General features: G+C 45.2%; 1 protein-coding gene and 1 long non-coding RNA gene across 4 annotated transcripts in view; one reads left to right on the forward strand and one right to left on the reverse strand.

Moving 5' to 3' along the window:
• LOC132451048 (uncharacterized) overlaps positions 1-16,399 on the forward strand; it is an 82,767-nt gene that overhangs the window by 33,842 nt on the left and 32,526 nt on the right. The gene's annotated exons all lie outside the window — the stretch shown is intronic.
• On the reverse strand, positions 3,154-15,496 carry fam49al (family with sequence similarity 49 member A, like). Of its 3 annotated transcripts, XM_060043276.1 has the most exons (12): positions 15,333-15,379; positions 12,740-12,819; positions 11,890-11,971; positions 9,605-9,726; positions 8,601-8,706; positions 6,275-6,411; positions 5,773-5,850; positions 5,484-5,600; positions 4,919-4,998; positions 4,352-4,478; positions 4,085-4,155; positions 3,154-3,661 (listed from the first exon to the last, which is right to left on the reverse strand). In XM_060043276.1, exons 3-12 carry the CDS (start codon positions 11,960-11,962, stop codon positions 3,598-3,600), a joined length of 975 nt encoding a protein of 324 aa, XP_059899259.1. In that variant the 5' UTR covers positions 11,963-11,971; positions 12,740-12,819; positions 15,333-15,379; the 3' UTR covers positions 3,154-3,597. The 3 variants fall into 3 exon arrangements, with proteins under 3 accessions (XP_059899259.1, XP_059899258.1, XP_059899261.1); XM_060043275.1 differs by lacking the exon at positions 11,890-11,971 and having other exon boundaries at positions 15,333-15,496; XM_060043278.1 differs by lacking the exon at positions 12,740-12,819 and having other exon boundaries at positions 15,333-15,472.

Below are 16,399 nucleotides of genomic sequence, written 5' to 3' on the forward strand. Positions count from 1 at the left end.
CCACTGTTATTGTTTAACGCAAGTGCTTCCCTATGCATCACGGCTTGGTCGCTTGCATAATACAACATAGATAGTATTATATGTGTATGGGCTCTGGGAGCGATACCCTTATAAGAGGATGGTGCATATGAGAAGCACGTGGCCTGTTGCTGCTCTCCTTTTCCACATTTAACTCCGCTCACACTCTCCTGTGTCCCCCTGGCCTACATGGCGGCGTGCCCCCCCCCCCCCCCCCCCCCCCCCCTGCTACTCCCTGACTCTTCCAGAGCGCCAGGACCAGCGCCTCAACATACACACCATCTTAACATGGAGTACTTTACATAGCTTATTACTGTGCGCTGCAGCCACAGTGTTACACTTAAAGTGCTGCTGATATCTGCCATGCTGCCAAACCAACTCAAAAAGTGCGACATTATAGTGGTGACATTGGATTTGCCTTTATATATTTGTATATCAATTACCAATAATTGAAGCAGTTTACCAATACAATTACTAATGATTATTAATTACTATTAATATGTTGCTAGAGGAGTGGAAGGCTCTTCCAATTGGCCATTATTTTTACAAATTGGCGTTCATCTGGGGTCATATTATTTTAACTTTATCTGTTGGCTCCATCTTGTGGTAAAGATGGAAATAACATTTATCGATTGCATTAACATGGCCAACATGAAAGGCTTGCAGTGCCATGTGCTTGGATCAGTTAAAATGTGTAAATACAGCCATTTACTTGAACAGACATTTTAGAAGGTAGCATAAGTTTGCACAATGTAATTCGTGCTTCAGCTGCAATTGTTATATAATGGCCCCAATTCCTGTAAGACCTGGCCTTCACTGCATCAACATATGTTGTGGTATCCCTAAATATCATTTAGTATGTTATTTGTAGGAGTAACATAATATTTAGACATTCCTAAACTGCAATCTTTATGATGCTATGGTCCTTTGATTACATAATTGCCTACTTGGATGTCAAAATCCTTCATAGTGGCAGATGTTTTGATTCCTAGTCTCCAGAATCTACCCGGGTCTAGATCTACCCTGTTACATCTAGGTTCTGTTCGTATTATCCCTCCCATTGATAATATTGGTGGTATAAGGGCATGTATCCTGGTTTATTATGAATTTTAAAGAATCATACATTCTAAAAAGGAAACCACCTGTTTCCAATGATTCCATTATATTCTCTGACACTCCTTCATCGTGCTGTTGGTGTGGACGGAACAATGCATATATCATATTGCTATGCTACTACAGCTCTTATTGCTGTAGCAAAAACAGGACAACATCATTGGTTGAATGTAATAAATGACAAGTTTATTGTTGCACAAAATGTACAAAATAACAAGCAAATGGACTGCCCCCCCCTCCCCCCTGCAATTCCATTGACCATTATTACATTGGAATTCTGAAACCAAAAACTATGGCAAATCTGATGGTGGTCCAAGCCAAACGCATGGGATTTTCTGAGAGACAACACATACTCAATTTCAGCGTCACTGAACAATTAAAAATGAATAAAAACACCTTATTTACAAATTTTGTCAGAACTTTTACAACATGCCATCTATATATTTATACAGAATATGCTTGTGCACATACCCCTGTATATAAAATATATTTCAAGATCAAATGAAGTCAGACTAAGGGCTATAGACATCCAAAGTACAGCACTTGTTTTAAATTTTTCTGATTTTTCTTTTTTTCATTAGCTTTTTAAATAAACATTTATTCAATCACTTTTCTTAATTCTTCATCAACCTTGTCTGAAAACAATCTTTTAGTTATTTTTTTGTTTTACTTGTGGACAATCGCCCCCTCTCCTGTCGGGTGTGACTAGTAATGTCTGAGGGAAGCACCTCTCCTCTGTTCTCCAACGCAGCCATCTCTCCTTTGTTTGCGTGTGTGCGCGCGTGAGACATTGCGTGTGTCAGCGGTTTTATTTATCCTGACCACCCCCACCCTTCACGGCCCGGGCATGTCAGAGTGTTGATGAATCCGCTTTGGCACCGCATGAAGTAGTGTGGGTGCTGTGGGTTTGTCCCAGTGCAACATTCTCTGCTGTCCCCGCTAAGGTCTGGTTGTCCCCCCGTCTCTTAATTACTGACTTTGTGTTCCGATTGGCTCACAGGCCGGTTCTTGCTGATCGGTCCTCAACACATCGATTTTCGCCATCTCAATGGGCTTTCTTCAGCCAAGAAGCCGAACTTTAAATTTCCCTCATTCCAACTACTGACTCAAGGGAGATCTGTAGGCCTACGCCATCATGCAGGCCTTGTTTTGGCCTTGATGGCTTCGAGGGACGGGTAAATCAGCATCCAGGGATCGAAACACAACTCCAAAGAGGGCATGTTGAGTAGTAGTCACCGCCAAAGAGGGTAACAGGGTGAATAGTATTAGCATGTCTGCCCTGAAATCCCAGAACGCACTAAAAGCCAAAAGGGAGTGTGACACTGACAGCCACTTATGCAGACAAGTGATTTCCCCACATTCAATAAATCAGCACAGATGGATGAAATTGCCTCTCACTGCTATTAACGCCAAACGATTTCTGATGAGCTATTATTAATGGGCATTAACCACCATAGCACCATGGAAGAGAGCGAGAGAATGATGATTCAAGGTAACGGAGCCCAAAAACGACTTCCGGTGATGTTTAGCAGTAGATAGCTTTAGGTATAGCGGATAGGGCAATGGACCACGCGGCTAACTGCTTCTTCCCGGGCCACGAAACAAGCGAGAGACACGACGAGGAAGAGGCGCTGTGCATGGAAAACAAGATGCGTTTTGAAAATAAAAAAGTAGTACGCTTTTTCTCGCCGTCTCCGTACCGTCAAGGATTTTGTTAACCTTTTGTTGGTTGTACGAAGATATAAGATGACGGCCGGTGGAAGCACATCTCCGGACATCGTCCTTCACATTGCTTTCACGTTCACCTGGATGAGCGCTGGAGACCGAGGGAGATCAAGAGAGACGGGGAGAAGACGGACGAGAGGGGAGACTTTGGCTGCGTTCCAAACCTGCCGTTCGTGGCCCACTCGTTGAGGGAAGCGTGCAAGGCTAAAAGTTCGGAATGCTCGCCCGACCTCAATATCTCGTGGGTTTTGTTTTGTGGTTTTGTTTTAAACTGCAAAAATACTCCTCGGACTACCATTGCAATATGACCGTTTTTATTGTTTTTAAAAATATGTAAAGTGTAGTTTGTCTGTGACTCTGACCTTTTCATTATATTTTACATGTTGCAGTATAGCTTCCTTTTCATTCTTAGATCCTACCTATTTTAATCTTGCGTGTTCCCCTGCCTTGCACTTTTCTAATATATATTTATAGTTTTTCTTTTCTGGCGTTTTCTGTTTTACAAAATGAGAGACAGAATGATGGACAGCTGACAATAAATATATATAATTATTTCCCTTTTCCTCCTTTTATCATCAGGTCTGTATTAACTATTTTTTTCAACCTGGGGATCATTTAGATATTTTTTTCCTCCTTCCTTTTTGCTGTAAACAATCAGGGTGTCCATTGGTGCTAGCCTTAGCTCCTCCTCCTTCTGCACCTCCTGTTACCCCTCCACCTCCTCCTCCTCCTCTCCATCACTCATTGCAGGAGGGCCCTGATTTGTTTGGAGGTGCTGTCATCGTTTAGATGTCTTGTTGTGTACCTGGGGGAGGAAGAGGAGGATAGAGAGGAAGGGTAAGCATAGGAGGTCATGAAGAGGATGGATACTTATCTCAATAATTGTTTGAGGATTTCCTCTTCCTCCCATCTATGTGTCCCAGTACTGCCATATCTATTTCTAGTGCTAGTCTTTTCGGGTCTTTCTTTCTCTGTCAAGCTAAGCCAGTCTTTTTCACTTTCTCTCATGGTGTGTCGTGTGTGTGTGTGTGTGTGTGCGTGTGTGTGTGTGTGTGTGTGTGTGTGTGTGTGTGTGTGTGTGTGTGTGTGTGTGTGTGTGTGTGTGTGTGTGGTCCGTCTCAGTCACATCTATATCTGTCCATCTGTGTGTGTGGGTTCCGTTTCATCTATATCTGTCCATCTCGGCCTCTCTGTCCCTCAGTGTGTGTGGCGGTGCATGCACACCCACCTCAGTGCGTTCAGGAGTCCCTCCACGCTGTTGGATGGCTGCTCTTTCAGCACCTTGATGCAGCCCTTCATCTGAGGAGGCACAGACAGACGACATACCGGGGCCCAGAGAAGGTCAGTCACCTCAGACCTCTTCACGCAGAAACACGCATGTGCGTGACGCATGTGCGTGCACACTCATAAACACGCACACACATACAGGCACTCATATCCAACCGCACATACCGTGTGTGTGTGTGTTTGTGTGTACGTGTCCCTCGTCACTCACGTCAATTTTGGAGGTCTTGGCGAAGGCCCCGACGGGGTGGACGTGGTCGTAGAGGATGATGACGCCCACCATCACCCTCATACAGAAGAGCATGGTGTCTGTGTTGGTGAAGCGACAGCGATACTCACTAGAGAGAGAGAGAGAGAGAGAGAGAGAGAGAGAGAGAGAGAGAGAGAGAGAGAGAGAGAGAGAGAGAGAGAGAGAGAGAGAGAGAGAGAGAGAGAGAGAGAGAGAGAGAGAGAGAGATTATAATTGGATTTGAGAGAGAGGGATAATAGCGCCAAAGTGTCTGAGAAAAAGATGTGACCGCCGTTTTGAAGCTCTTAATGCAATAAGCGCTGCAAATCAATGGCGGTTTCATAACTCACAAGACAACGTGAAGTATAAAGCTCAGGCCCAGGCATGAAGATCACACGCTGATTGGATTTATTCATGCTAGCTCCTCATTACCATGTCCTCAGTGTATCAAAGGTTTTCATTAGTGCTCATTGACCTTGAATTGGACTCAACCCTTTCGACCTTCATAAAGAGAGATGGGGGGGAAAGGAGAAGACAGTGGAAACTCACGGAGTCTCCAGCATGACCCGGCATACGCACGCCATGGTGCTCAGGCAGTCTGTGGTGTCCTCTATTGGCAAGGTCTTGTTCTGCAACGTAACAGCACACCGCACACGTGATCGTCGATACATCGGTGAACTGAGGGTGAATCACGCTGCATATTGTAGCCTATTGGAGACTAGTCAAGGAACTGCCACTAGGAGGAGACAGAGTTCACTAGGATAATATATTTCAGTTTGCTTAGTCGTTATTGTTAAATGCATTAAGCGTTACATACTTATTACTTATCTTGTTATAGATATTAGAAACTCATCAGTTAATTGTAAGTCATGATATTATTTCAACATGTTTACTTTGTTAATGTGTTAATACGTTTGTTTGATCAACATTTTTATGAATTAAAAACTGTTACTTTAAAGTCAGGCATATTGTCAATGTGTCGTGTGGAAAACTAGAGTTAGAAGAAACATTGGAGCTTTGCAATAAAATATAAGTAAAGATTAAATAAGAATGGAAAGTAAATGCTATTTTAATCCTCTTATTTCAGCTGCAGTGCATTATTTGGCAAACGTACCTCTGAAACAAACTTGGTGGTGGCGTTGCTCAGAGTCTTCAGCATGGGCGTGGCCTCAGCGTAGAACAAAGACATTCGATTGGCCATCTCGTTGTTCACCTCATTCTCAGCTTCCAACTGCCCATGGAAAAATATTATCCCAAAATATTTTTGGGATTTGTTAAAAGAAATCCTCATGCATGTTTTCAAAAGGATATTTCAAACGCAGATTAAAGGAATTTGGCAGACGTTGATCAAAGAGATTGGCCATTAAAGAGAAATGCACTTTAAGACTGATTGGAGGGCTCACCTGCTGGTTGTTGAGCCGGTTCCTGCTGATAGTCCTCCTGTAGTAGCTGAAGTCATTCTGTATGGCCGGGTTTGTCATCTACACAGCAGGGGAGATATAAGAAACTCCGTCAACATCACTATTCTCTGTGGGTTTAAAGGTGCTGATTTGAGAGTCGCAAAGAGAGAGAGTGATTTTGTAAATACAGCTCAATAAACGTCTCATCACTTTCCCTATACATTTTTTATTTTTACACAACTGAGAAAATGGTTGATATAGAAACGCTGCCCTGATTGGTAAGAAATGAGCTGGGGGCAGTCTTAAATCATAATTGTCTCATACAGATACAAGCGCAGTCAAGTCTCAAAAAGGTATTTTCACATTGCATTTCACTCGCTAATAGCAGTAGCACTCATTTGCTATGCCATTTCTTACAGACTGCTCTCAAATGATAGCTCTTGAAAGTTTCCTAGAGCACCTTTAAGTGCTCCTGTTAATGATTCTCCTCAGGTTGGTGTCGCACCTTTAACTCATCAAAGCTGAGCGTGAAGTGCAGGATCTCAGCAAACTGCTTGGCCAGGGCCTGCTCTCGCTCCAGGTGCTGCATGGGGGCGTAGGGGGGGCTCGTGAGCGCCTCCAGCAGGCTCCGTAGGGCGTTCTCTACACACACACACACACACACACACACACACACACACACACACACACACACACACACACACACACACACAGAAGAACACACACACACACACACAGAAGAACACACACACACACACACACACAGGAGAACACACACACACGCACACAGGAGAAAACACAAACAAAAATGAGAGAGATGACATTAGTTGTTCACTAGTTATTTACTTACTTACATGTTGCACAGTGCAGTTCAAAGTCTGGACAGCAAAGACGACACCCAACATGAGAATAATAATGATAGCAAGGCATGTGGGAGTTGGTATTATCAGTCTGGGAGTGCTTATGTGGCAATGGGTGGTAATACATTGCTGGTTTAATGCCAGCTGTGATCCCTGATGCAGGCCGAGTTCATTGATACAGCCCTTTAACACATCCTCAAAGGGCTTCACGACCTGACCTCATTTAGGACATCCTGTATTTGTATTCAAGCTCTGCTTTACTTTTGCATTTGTTTTGTTTAAGGACAACGTGTGTGTCATGTATTTGTGCTGTTGTGTGGGCCCGCTGCAGAAAGAATGACCAATCATGGAGAATAAAGATCTCCTGATTGGGAATAACCCTTAACCCCTCAAAAGGACCAGGAGGAGAAACTCCCCAGAGGCCAGTGGGAGAAGGAGAAGCCTTGACAGAGGGTTCCCTCCTGGAAGGGATGGCTAAGGACGATGATATAGACGCTAAGTGGGCAGAACGTAAGAGCAGGATCCTTCTTTATGACTGTCCATCACATTCACACACACACACACACACACACCCAAACACGCACACACACACACACACACACACACACACACACACACACACACACACACACACACACACACACACACACACACACACACACACACACACACACACACACACACACACACACACACACACACACACACACCCAAGCCTCCTGCTCAGTAGACAGTTGGTCCTGTCCGCCCGCCCCTTGAGAGAGGGAGCCTCCCCTCTCCTCCTCATTCAATATGCATGGAGGCCTGCTATAAATACAGCCCTGCCGCGTTTCATCTAAAGGTCCAGGCATCACTCCTCCTCCCCCCCCCCCTCCTGCTGTGGCCGCCTCTGGGTTCAGCAGGCAGCTAGCACCACCCACCCAAAACGGATGCACATTATCGGGAAAGGGCAGCCCTGACTAGTGTGGGGAAAAACACAACCCTTGGCATCGGTTTCTCTCCGTTTGGGGAGGATGTGATGGAGCTTTATGGGCAGAGAGGAGAGGAGAGAGTGTGCTTGTGCGATTGTGATTCTCCGATCTATGTGTGCGACATGAGGCTCAACCTTGATGTTTGATCCTTTCTCATTCTCGTGTCGTTTGCGTGTTAAAAAGCAAAGACAAAGCACCGTCTGCACAAAGTGAGTTTAGGGCAGACATGAATGATAGATCACAGATACATTAGCATTAATTATTAGCAAGGCCCCTGCTTGTTACCCTGGATGCTGAGGAGCGGTGTGCTGCTGCCCGTGTTCAGTGGCTTGGGTGGTGCTGGATTGGGTGGTGTTGGTGTTGGATGGGGTAGTGTAAGGGGAGGTGGGGTGTTGGTGGTGGTGTTGGGTGGGGTGGTGGGGGTGGGGTTGTTATCAGCTTCCTGTGCAGAGGCGGTGGCTGCTTAAACAGATTCCTCTGCCCATACGCACTCCGCCTCACAACCATGTTTCCCCGTTTCCATAGCAACCACTGCCTTCCTACTAGGTCAGGCTGCAGGGGACTCAGGAGGGGAGTGTGTGTGTGACTGTGTGTATGTGTGTGTATATATGTGTTGTGTGTGTGTGTGTGTGTGTGTGTGTGAGTGTGTGTGTGAGTGCGTTTATGTGTGTGTTTGCGATTTTTCTTTCAGCCGATGATGGCGATGCTGGTATGGAACACTGCTTGACTCAGACCATTCCTTGTGGAGTTACCACGGCAACCGTTGCAGAACTACTCTCTTCTCTCATCTCTCCTCATTTCTCTGTTGCTCTACTTTCATCTCTCCTAACCTCACCCCTCAGTGCATACAATGGAAGTGTGTGTGTGTGTGTGTGTGTGTGTGTGTGTGTGTGTGTGTGTGTGTGTGTGTGTGTGTGTGTGTGTGTGTGTGTGTGTGTGTGTGTGTGTGTGTGTGTGTGTGTGTGTGTGTGTGTGTGTGTGTGTGACCGTGCTCACTAACCCAGTCTTAGGGAGAACTCGTAGAAGCGCTTCAGTTTAGCCACCAGGGGGCAGACTGCGTTCCAGGCCTTCTCCTGGAGGGCCAAGTCGCCTGGATTCTGGATGGCCTGCAGCAACACAGACACACACAAACACACGTTAAACTAATATTAATTTTAAACACATTTTTTTTCCGTCTGATACTACAAGCTGTGGAATGCTTTCCCGGTTCTTCATTTCTTCTCCAGCAACAACACTTTCTGTTGCACTGCGTGAGACTGTGTTTACGCCATTGAACATTGATTTGCACAAGTTTTGTCTTAGGTTTGATAGTACATGCTAGATTTCACTCTCACAACACTTTTTCACCAAAGCAGAAAGGATAGCACACAGGGTCTCAACTATAGTTGACAATTAAAGATAACCTCAAGCTAGGGAAAATGTACAAATATAATAAAAACAAAACATCACGGTAGTAGTATGTCACAGTAACACGTGTTAGTGTTTGCAGTTGATAGCTATGAGGAAGCAGCTGAACAAAGAGCTTTACTGTCTTACACCTCCATGGTGACTGAAACACTGCTTCTTGGTAAACTGTTAGTGTTGATACACTGTAGAGGCTTGTTTGACCCACACGACGTGTGTCTACTTTCATTAAGGAAAAGAAGAGTCTAAAAGGAAGTTTGCTTTTGTAAGCCACAGACTCCCATTGACAATCATTGTGAATGATTTAGAATGCCGAAATTATTTTTCTGAAAGATGTCAACTTTCAGCAGGAGTGAATTGAAATGCAAGGTCTGACTATTTGCTGTGGTGCTTTTAACAGCATTCATAACGATGTTTTCCTTTATACATTCTTGTCACAATTCCCAGGATATGTGTTTAACCAAAAAGTCGAGATAGGCAGCTTTGAAAAACTGCATTATAAAGTCGATGAGGTTTATTTGGCTGCAGTGCATCGATTTCAAAGGTTTTCTCAACAAAAGAAAACCCCCAAAAAAGGCAGGGGGCCAAATCTGTCCTCACTTCTCGTATCTCCTGGCCCGCTCCGTTGTAGGACTGCAGCTCGGCCAGTATCCCATGAGCCTCTTCCAGCACAGCGCTGACCTGGTTCCACACAGCTGTCTCTGCCTCCGTGGGCTGGGCATCTGGGACAGGGTTGAAGGGGGAAGATAGGCAGAGACCAGGGAGGGATCGGCAGGTCGAGGAGTAGTAAGGAAGGTAGAGGGATTGGGAAGAAGGAAGAAGGAGGATTGGAGGGAAAAGAGGGGAGGTAAAGATGGGGGGGAGGGGGGTTGAATGGGAGGGAAAGGGGAGGATGGAAGATGGGGGGGAGGGGAGAGGGAACCAGACATTGATGCAAGGCAAGAGGTAAACAAAAATGTATAGGATATAATGGGAAGGAATAGAGTGAGATAGGAGGGGGTTTGGGGGGAGGAGAGAGTGAATAGAATGAAAGAGTCAAATGTCAAATTATTAGTGTTTAAACACTTTTAAAATAAGCCAAGAGTAGTGTATCAATTGAAATAATCAAATAAGATTGGATTGAGGTAATCTCAATCAAGTAAATTGATTTGAGACTAGGTGGCCGTTCACATCTGAGGTCAGATCTGGCCTTAAACTGTTGCTCGGATTCAGAGATTAAAATCAGAAGAGATTAGAGACAAAAAATAAAAGCACACTCGGTCGCATAGTGATATTGCCTAGTGATGGATCTGGCACTTGATAGCTAGACACCAGAGACCTAAACATGTTTTTGTCAGTTGGAGAGATAAGGATTTTGTCTAGATTACTGGTGGTATCAATGTAATCTTCATTTGCAAAAGGCTTTGCCATTTAGTTTTTGACACCTGTTGACTTGATCTATCCAATTTTACCGGTCTGTGATTAGTCTGTTTTGATTAAATGTGTAAACAATTAGAAAATAAGCCATATTGTGAATATTTGATCAAGCTCAAAACATTACCGGCAATATGAATCTGAACAGACTTATGACCCCAGTTAATGAGGTATCGTATTGCCTAGTCGAGGTATTGTGTGCTCCTCTGTGTTTTTATTTACTGTATTATGTTTGTTTCCTCTGTTAATGGTGTCCCTCAGGCATTTCAGCAGAAAGTGAATTATCCATTAGGATCTGTTTGTTTCCCCGCATCGCAGGTAACCATGGTAACCGACAAAAAATGTCCACAAAGAAGCTACGTTAAAACATCCATGCTCATTATCACTGCATTAAGATATTTCAGTATGTAAATGTAGCTCCTATGGATTAAAGTGCTCCGGTGAGCTAATTTCACCGTTAATGGTTGGTGCGGACAGACTGTTGGCTGTTTCACAGCGTTCTGGACAAAGGTCTGTATGCTGCGACCGAGGTGAGCAATATCTTTTCTCTCTTAGCGGCGGAGGAGTATTCATGCATGGGCACAGAGGAGTAGGTGAATGGGTCAGAGCTTGTCATCTCTTCAGTATAAATGCTTCCGACCTCTTCGTTTTGAGGTGTGGGAAGGACAAACCATTATGTCAAAGATAAAGTGCCCCCCCCCCCCCCCCCTCCTCTTCTGTGAAATGACTTCTCCCACGGCTGTGGTGGTACAAAAAATACAATCAGTCACATGGTGGGAAGGCCACCGTTTCATTGGTCAGCAGGGGTTAGAAAGACGGTGTGTTGGGGTTAAGCAGGCCCCGGCCTCACTGACCGGGTTGGATAGGAAAGGATGAGGGACACACACACGCGTAACACAGAGAAGCAAACACACACAAATGCACACACACACACACACACACACACATGTCGCACACATAGCCGTTGAAGAGGGCACACCGGGAGATTGGATAGCGGGTTTGAAAGAAAGGCATAAAGGCATGGCATTCATTGGGGCCTAATTGTTGCAATGGTTTATTTTCTTTTGCTTCTATTGTCGTTATATTCATGATTTATTTTGATGTTAAAACTGTTATGGGGGTAGGGGGAGAGGGGTGTTTTTCATTTATTTTCCAATTTCAAACGTTTATTTTTCATCTCGCTCCTTGCACTGTCACCGCAACCGACAACGAGTCGGCGGCGGCAATGACAAAGGAAGGAGACGAGCCTTTCAGATGCCAGTCCCTCGGGCGCCAATCAGAAGGAAAACAATCAAAGGGGGGAAGAGCGTGAGCGAGAGCAACATGAGCAATGGATGTCTCGATGGGAAGAGAAAATGATGATGGGACACTGACGGAAACTGAAAAATCTACAACAAAGGAAGAGCAAACAGAGGAGAAAGGGAGAACTTAAAGAATGAGAGAAAATCAAAATAAGAAGCGGATGGTCTCACGTTCAAAGTCTAGGAAAACTATTGGGCCATGCTCAAGTTCGGCGCAAGCCAGCACTTTCAGGACGTTCCCCATGGTGACCCCCTGGAACAGAAGGAGGGAGGAGGGATACAACTCTGGGTGATGACGGGGGTGGGAGTAAGGGTCCGTCTGTCTATCTTTGTGTGTCTGTCTCTCTGTGTGGGTGTGTGCGTGCATGTTCTTGTGTATGTGGGCACATGGTGTGTTTGTGTATGTGGGCGTGTGTGTGTGTGTGTGTGAGGACTGAAAGTATTGGGCTGGGGACTCGAAAGAGAGAGAGAGAGAGAGAGAGAGGTGGGAGTGCAATGATGACGATGGCGTGGTCGAGGTATGTTCTGGGTGACGTTCCCATGGCGATTCAAGCACAGAGGTTCTTTAATCCGACTCTTACACTATCCAGCTTTGTTTTGAAAGATGAAATCGTGATCATTAAATGGGAGTTGAAATGCGGTAATTGTCATCCACTTTAACGGGTGTTAAAGCCCACGCAGGATGAATACAATTTGAATCACCCATTAATAAATATTTTTTGGTTTGTATTTTTCACAGCTGAAAGAGTGGGACTAAAGAAGTTTCTGACGATGACACACCACAAGCCACGACAACACTTCCTGACACTGTCAGCCAATCAACAACCCGCAATCAAACACATCTCTCCCTCCAAACCCTTGCCCCTTCAGCCCACGTCATACACACATACACACACAAAAACACACACAAACTCATACACACATACACAAACATACATAAATATCACACACACACACACACACACACACACACACTCACTGACAGAAACACCAAACAGACAACGACCCAGTGAGCACTTACTTTCAAAGTCCAGGAAAAAATGCGGACAGTTCTCTAAATCCTTGCCAAGGACCTTAATGAGGTTCCCCATGGCTGGCAACCTGGATGGGAGAAGACAACAAAAGGCATACAGTACATAGAACCCGGATGAACCACACAGGAGCGCCTCTTCTAACCATACGCTTCTTCCACAGATATATCCTGATGCATACGCCACTCTCCGACCCCACAAACTGAGCTGGGAACCCGGTTGGAGGGAAATGTTTCCAGCAAGCAACCACCCTAACCCTAAGTACTGAGCGTAGTGACCGGCTCTGGTAGGTACTACGATAATTGGATTCTCCGACGGGTCACCCCAAACATGTCACTCCGAACATGAGGTACTTTGAGTAAACATGAGAAACTCTGGTTAGAAGGGGTCACCATGTCAGCAGACTGTTTGGAATAGACCTGGTCCTTTTTTTCACTACTCTGTGCTGCATAACTCCAGCCTTTCGCCTTATTTCTCTACATCTTAAACCAAACGCATGCACTCATAAATGGCCGCCTCTGACAGTGATGTGCATTTTATTTACGGAGCAACGATATATCAGATTAGATTAGGATTAAATTAGGAACGCTGTAAATACAGCAGTGAATTATTTTCGCTGGCTGGTTAGAAGTCACTACGGAGCTAAGTAGCGGTTTTGATCCATTTACGTTACTTTGCTAACCTAATAACATCCTGCCACAGATGAATGGCTCCCTGCTAATGCTCTCCATAGAAACGCGGCCGCCCGATACAGGCACGCTTCGAGATGGACATTATGCCATTTCCCACCGGGGTTAGCATGGTAAAAGTATGTGAAAGCCATGGAGAGAACAGCGTTATTAGATCACAGCTTGTGGAACCCCAGGCTGAGCCTTGTTCAAATGTATGGACCCTTACAGAGCCTCGTCCCCAGAAAGATAGACGGATAGCTGGAAAAAAAAAATGACTCCAGGAGTCAACCTCGCATATCAGCTAGTGTCAAGCCAGAGCCATAAACGACGATGGATGTCTAAGTGGAGCCTTCCATAAAAGGGAGTCCATAATAAAGTAGGTATCCTCGAAGAGTCTTTGTGTCTCCTTGCAATGAAAGTGCCCTTTTCCTTATGTTCTCTGCCCGTGACGGCCGGTTGACTTCCTCCTCCCTGGTATCCTTTACATTTATGTGCTCTGTAAGCTAGCAGCCGGGGGCCTATCAATTTCCCTGTGCAGCCGGTGATTTATGGCTAGCATTAGCATGTTTACGAGATGCTACATTCCGCTAGAATTTAAAAAACAAACACACACAAAAACCTTTTTCGGTTACTCAGCAAGATTGTGTGTTGCAATGCAGCACTGATTTCAAGAGAGAGAGAGAGAGAAAAAAAAAGGGAATAGATTACAATCATGTTTTTCGGTTATTGGGAGGCCTCTTTTGTATTTATATGCTGTTGAGCCCAATAGAAAGTATATATATTTTAAATATTGTCATTCAATTTGAAAGAAGAAAGGACTTCGTGAGAGGGGAGTCAATCTACTTGCTGAGTCACAGCTGTAGCACAGAGAGCAGGGTGGAAGCAGCATACGATACACCCTTTCTTGAGTTTACATCTTCTGCTGACCATCTGGTCGTCCGTATGAGTCTGAGTTGATCCCATGAATATTTGAAAAAACGAGGGTGACAAGGTGATTTCAAAGGCAGTTGGACAGAGATTTACATTCAGCCTATGGTAAAATGCTGAACACACATAGTGAGTGTGTGTGTGTGTGTGTGTGTGTGTGTGTGTGTGTGTGTGTGTGTGTGTGTGTGTGTGTGTGTGTGTGTGTGTGTGTGTGTGTGTGTGTGTGTGTGTGTGTGTGTGTGTGCGTGGTTGTGGTTCTGTGTGTAGCCCATGTATTGAGGTCCATACACACAAACACATACATGCACACGCACACACAAACACACACACACGCACACACAAGGACTGAAGTAATATGAAGTCCATCTCAAGAGCAGTGCTGCACTGATGGTTGCCAGGATACTGTCGGCCTGGTAATATCATCGCTCTCTCTCTGTCTCTGTCTCTCTCTCACTCTCTTCATTCCCTCTCTCAGTAGAGAAGGTGGAGAAAAACACCCTGCCACCATTATGTTCACACACACACACACACACACACACACACACACACACACACACACACACACACACACACACACACACACACACACACACACACACGCACACACACTGATACAAATCCTCACAATAATAATAATAATAATAATAGATTCAATTTATATAGCGCTTTTCACGTACTCAAAGCGCTTAACAATAGCTAAGTACCTGCGATCTCTACCATCTGAAATCCTATAATTCAAGTTTATTATCATAAGAAAATAGCCATGGCCACAGTAAGAATACCGGACCGACTTCACCACTACGAAATCAAAGGAAAACATTGCTTTTGAACCCCGCACATAAGTAACTGAACCTCAGCCCCTCTTCAAAGAACAGGGGGTCTGTCAATGACCAACTCCCACACCTGCTCCAGCACCGCTCCAGCATCACTGACCTCCTCTCATCTATATATATATAGATGAGATGTATCTATATGATATCCTTACCGTCCTCCTCTCCGTGTCTCTGGCTCTCTCTCTGTGGGTGACGTGTGCTGAGGATGGGGAGTGGTGCTGCAGCTACAATAATGATTGTGCCTCGGCTTGCTCCACTTCATAGAGTGTGAGTTTCCGGGCAACGCGTGTTGTCTCTCTCCCTTTCTCTCTCTCTCTCGCTCTCGCTCTCTCTCTCTCTCTCCCTCCCTTTCTCTCTCTCTCCCTCCCTTTCTCTTTCTCTCTCTCTCTCTCTCTCTCTCTCTCTCGCTCTCTCTCTCTCTCTCTCTCTCTCTCTCTCTCTCTCTCTCTCTCTCTCCCTCGCTCTCTCTCGCAATCTACGTCCTCTCTCTCTGTCTCTGTTCCCTCTTTGCTCGTACTCTTCCCACTTCTCGTTTCTCTGCTTCTATTTAAAGAAGATGGACTTTTGCGCTGCGTTTCAGACGCTGTAGTGTGCGTTTCTCTATTTTCTGTGGTTTTGTTGTGTGTTTTTTTGCTCTCTCTCTCTTTCTCACTCTCTCGCCCTGGGGGTGTTTGTGCATTCATAGCGCAGCTCAGCCTCTATTAGCACAAGCTTACGGCATCAGTTCACATTTCTACACGTTTGCTCTTTGTTTAGTTATTTACATCTCGTCTTTTCTGTGTGGGCTTTATTCAGAGAGAGATAGGCCCAATCTACTCTTGTCCCTATTAATTCTCTCTCCCCTCCCTCTCACGTTATATGACTAACTCTGCAGCTAGCTGCTACGAGCTATGTCCCTGCTGGCTGTGTCCCTCTTTTTCTCTCACGTCCCTATTTCACCACTCAAATACATCTCTCTCTCTCTCTCTCTCTCTCTCTCTCTCTCTCTCTCTCTCCTCTCTCTCTCTCTCTCTCTCTCTCTCTCTCTCTCTCTCTCTCTTTCTCTCTCTCTGCCCCCAGGGGCCACCTCCAGTCAAAGGTGGCTCCTCAGGTCTGGAGATCTCCACCCGTACACACACACACACACACACACACACACACACACACACACACACACACAGTTGTGCACCCTCACAATAGTGGCATCAGTGCCGTTTGGCAAGTCAGTCAACGGGAAAGA

The sequence above is a fragment of the Gadus macrocephalus genome, chromosome 22 (genome assembly GCF_031168955.1).
Source record: "Gadus macrocephalus chromosome 22, ASM3116895v1".
NCBI lineage: Eukaryota > Metazoa > Chordata > Actinopteri > Gadiformes > Gadidae > Gadus > Gadus macrocephalus.

Bases quoted from the DNA above. Each gene is read 5' to 3' on its own strand.
- fam49al (XM_060043275.1), bottom strand. From the start codon at position 15,442: ATGAAGTGGAGCAAGCCGAGGCACAATCATTATTGTAGCTGCAGCACC. The intron at 4,479-4,918 runs GTGAGTTTCCAC...CTCTCTCTCTAG, and splicing joins CGGGTCATGCTGGAGACTCC to TGAGTATCGCTGTCGCTTCA. The intron at 4,156-4,351 runs GTGAGTGACGAG...GTGCCTCCTCAG, and splicing joins CCAAGACCTCCAAAATTGAC to ATGAAGGGCTGCATCAAGGT.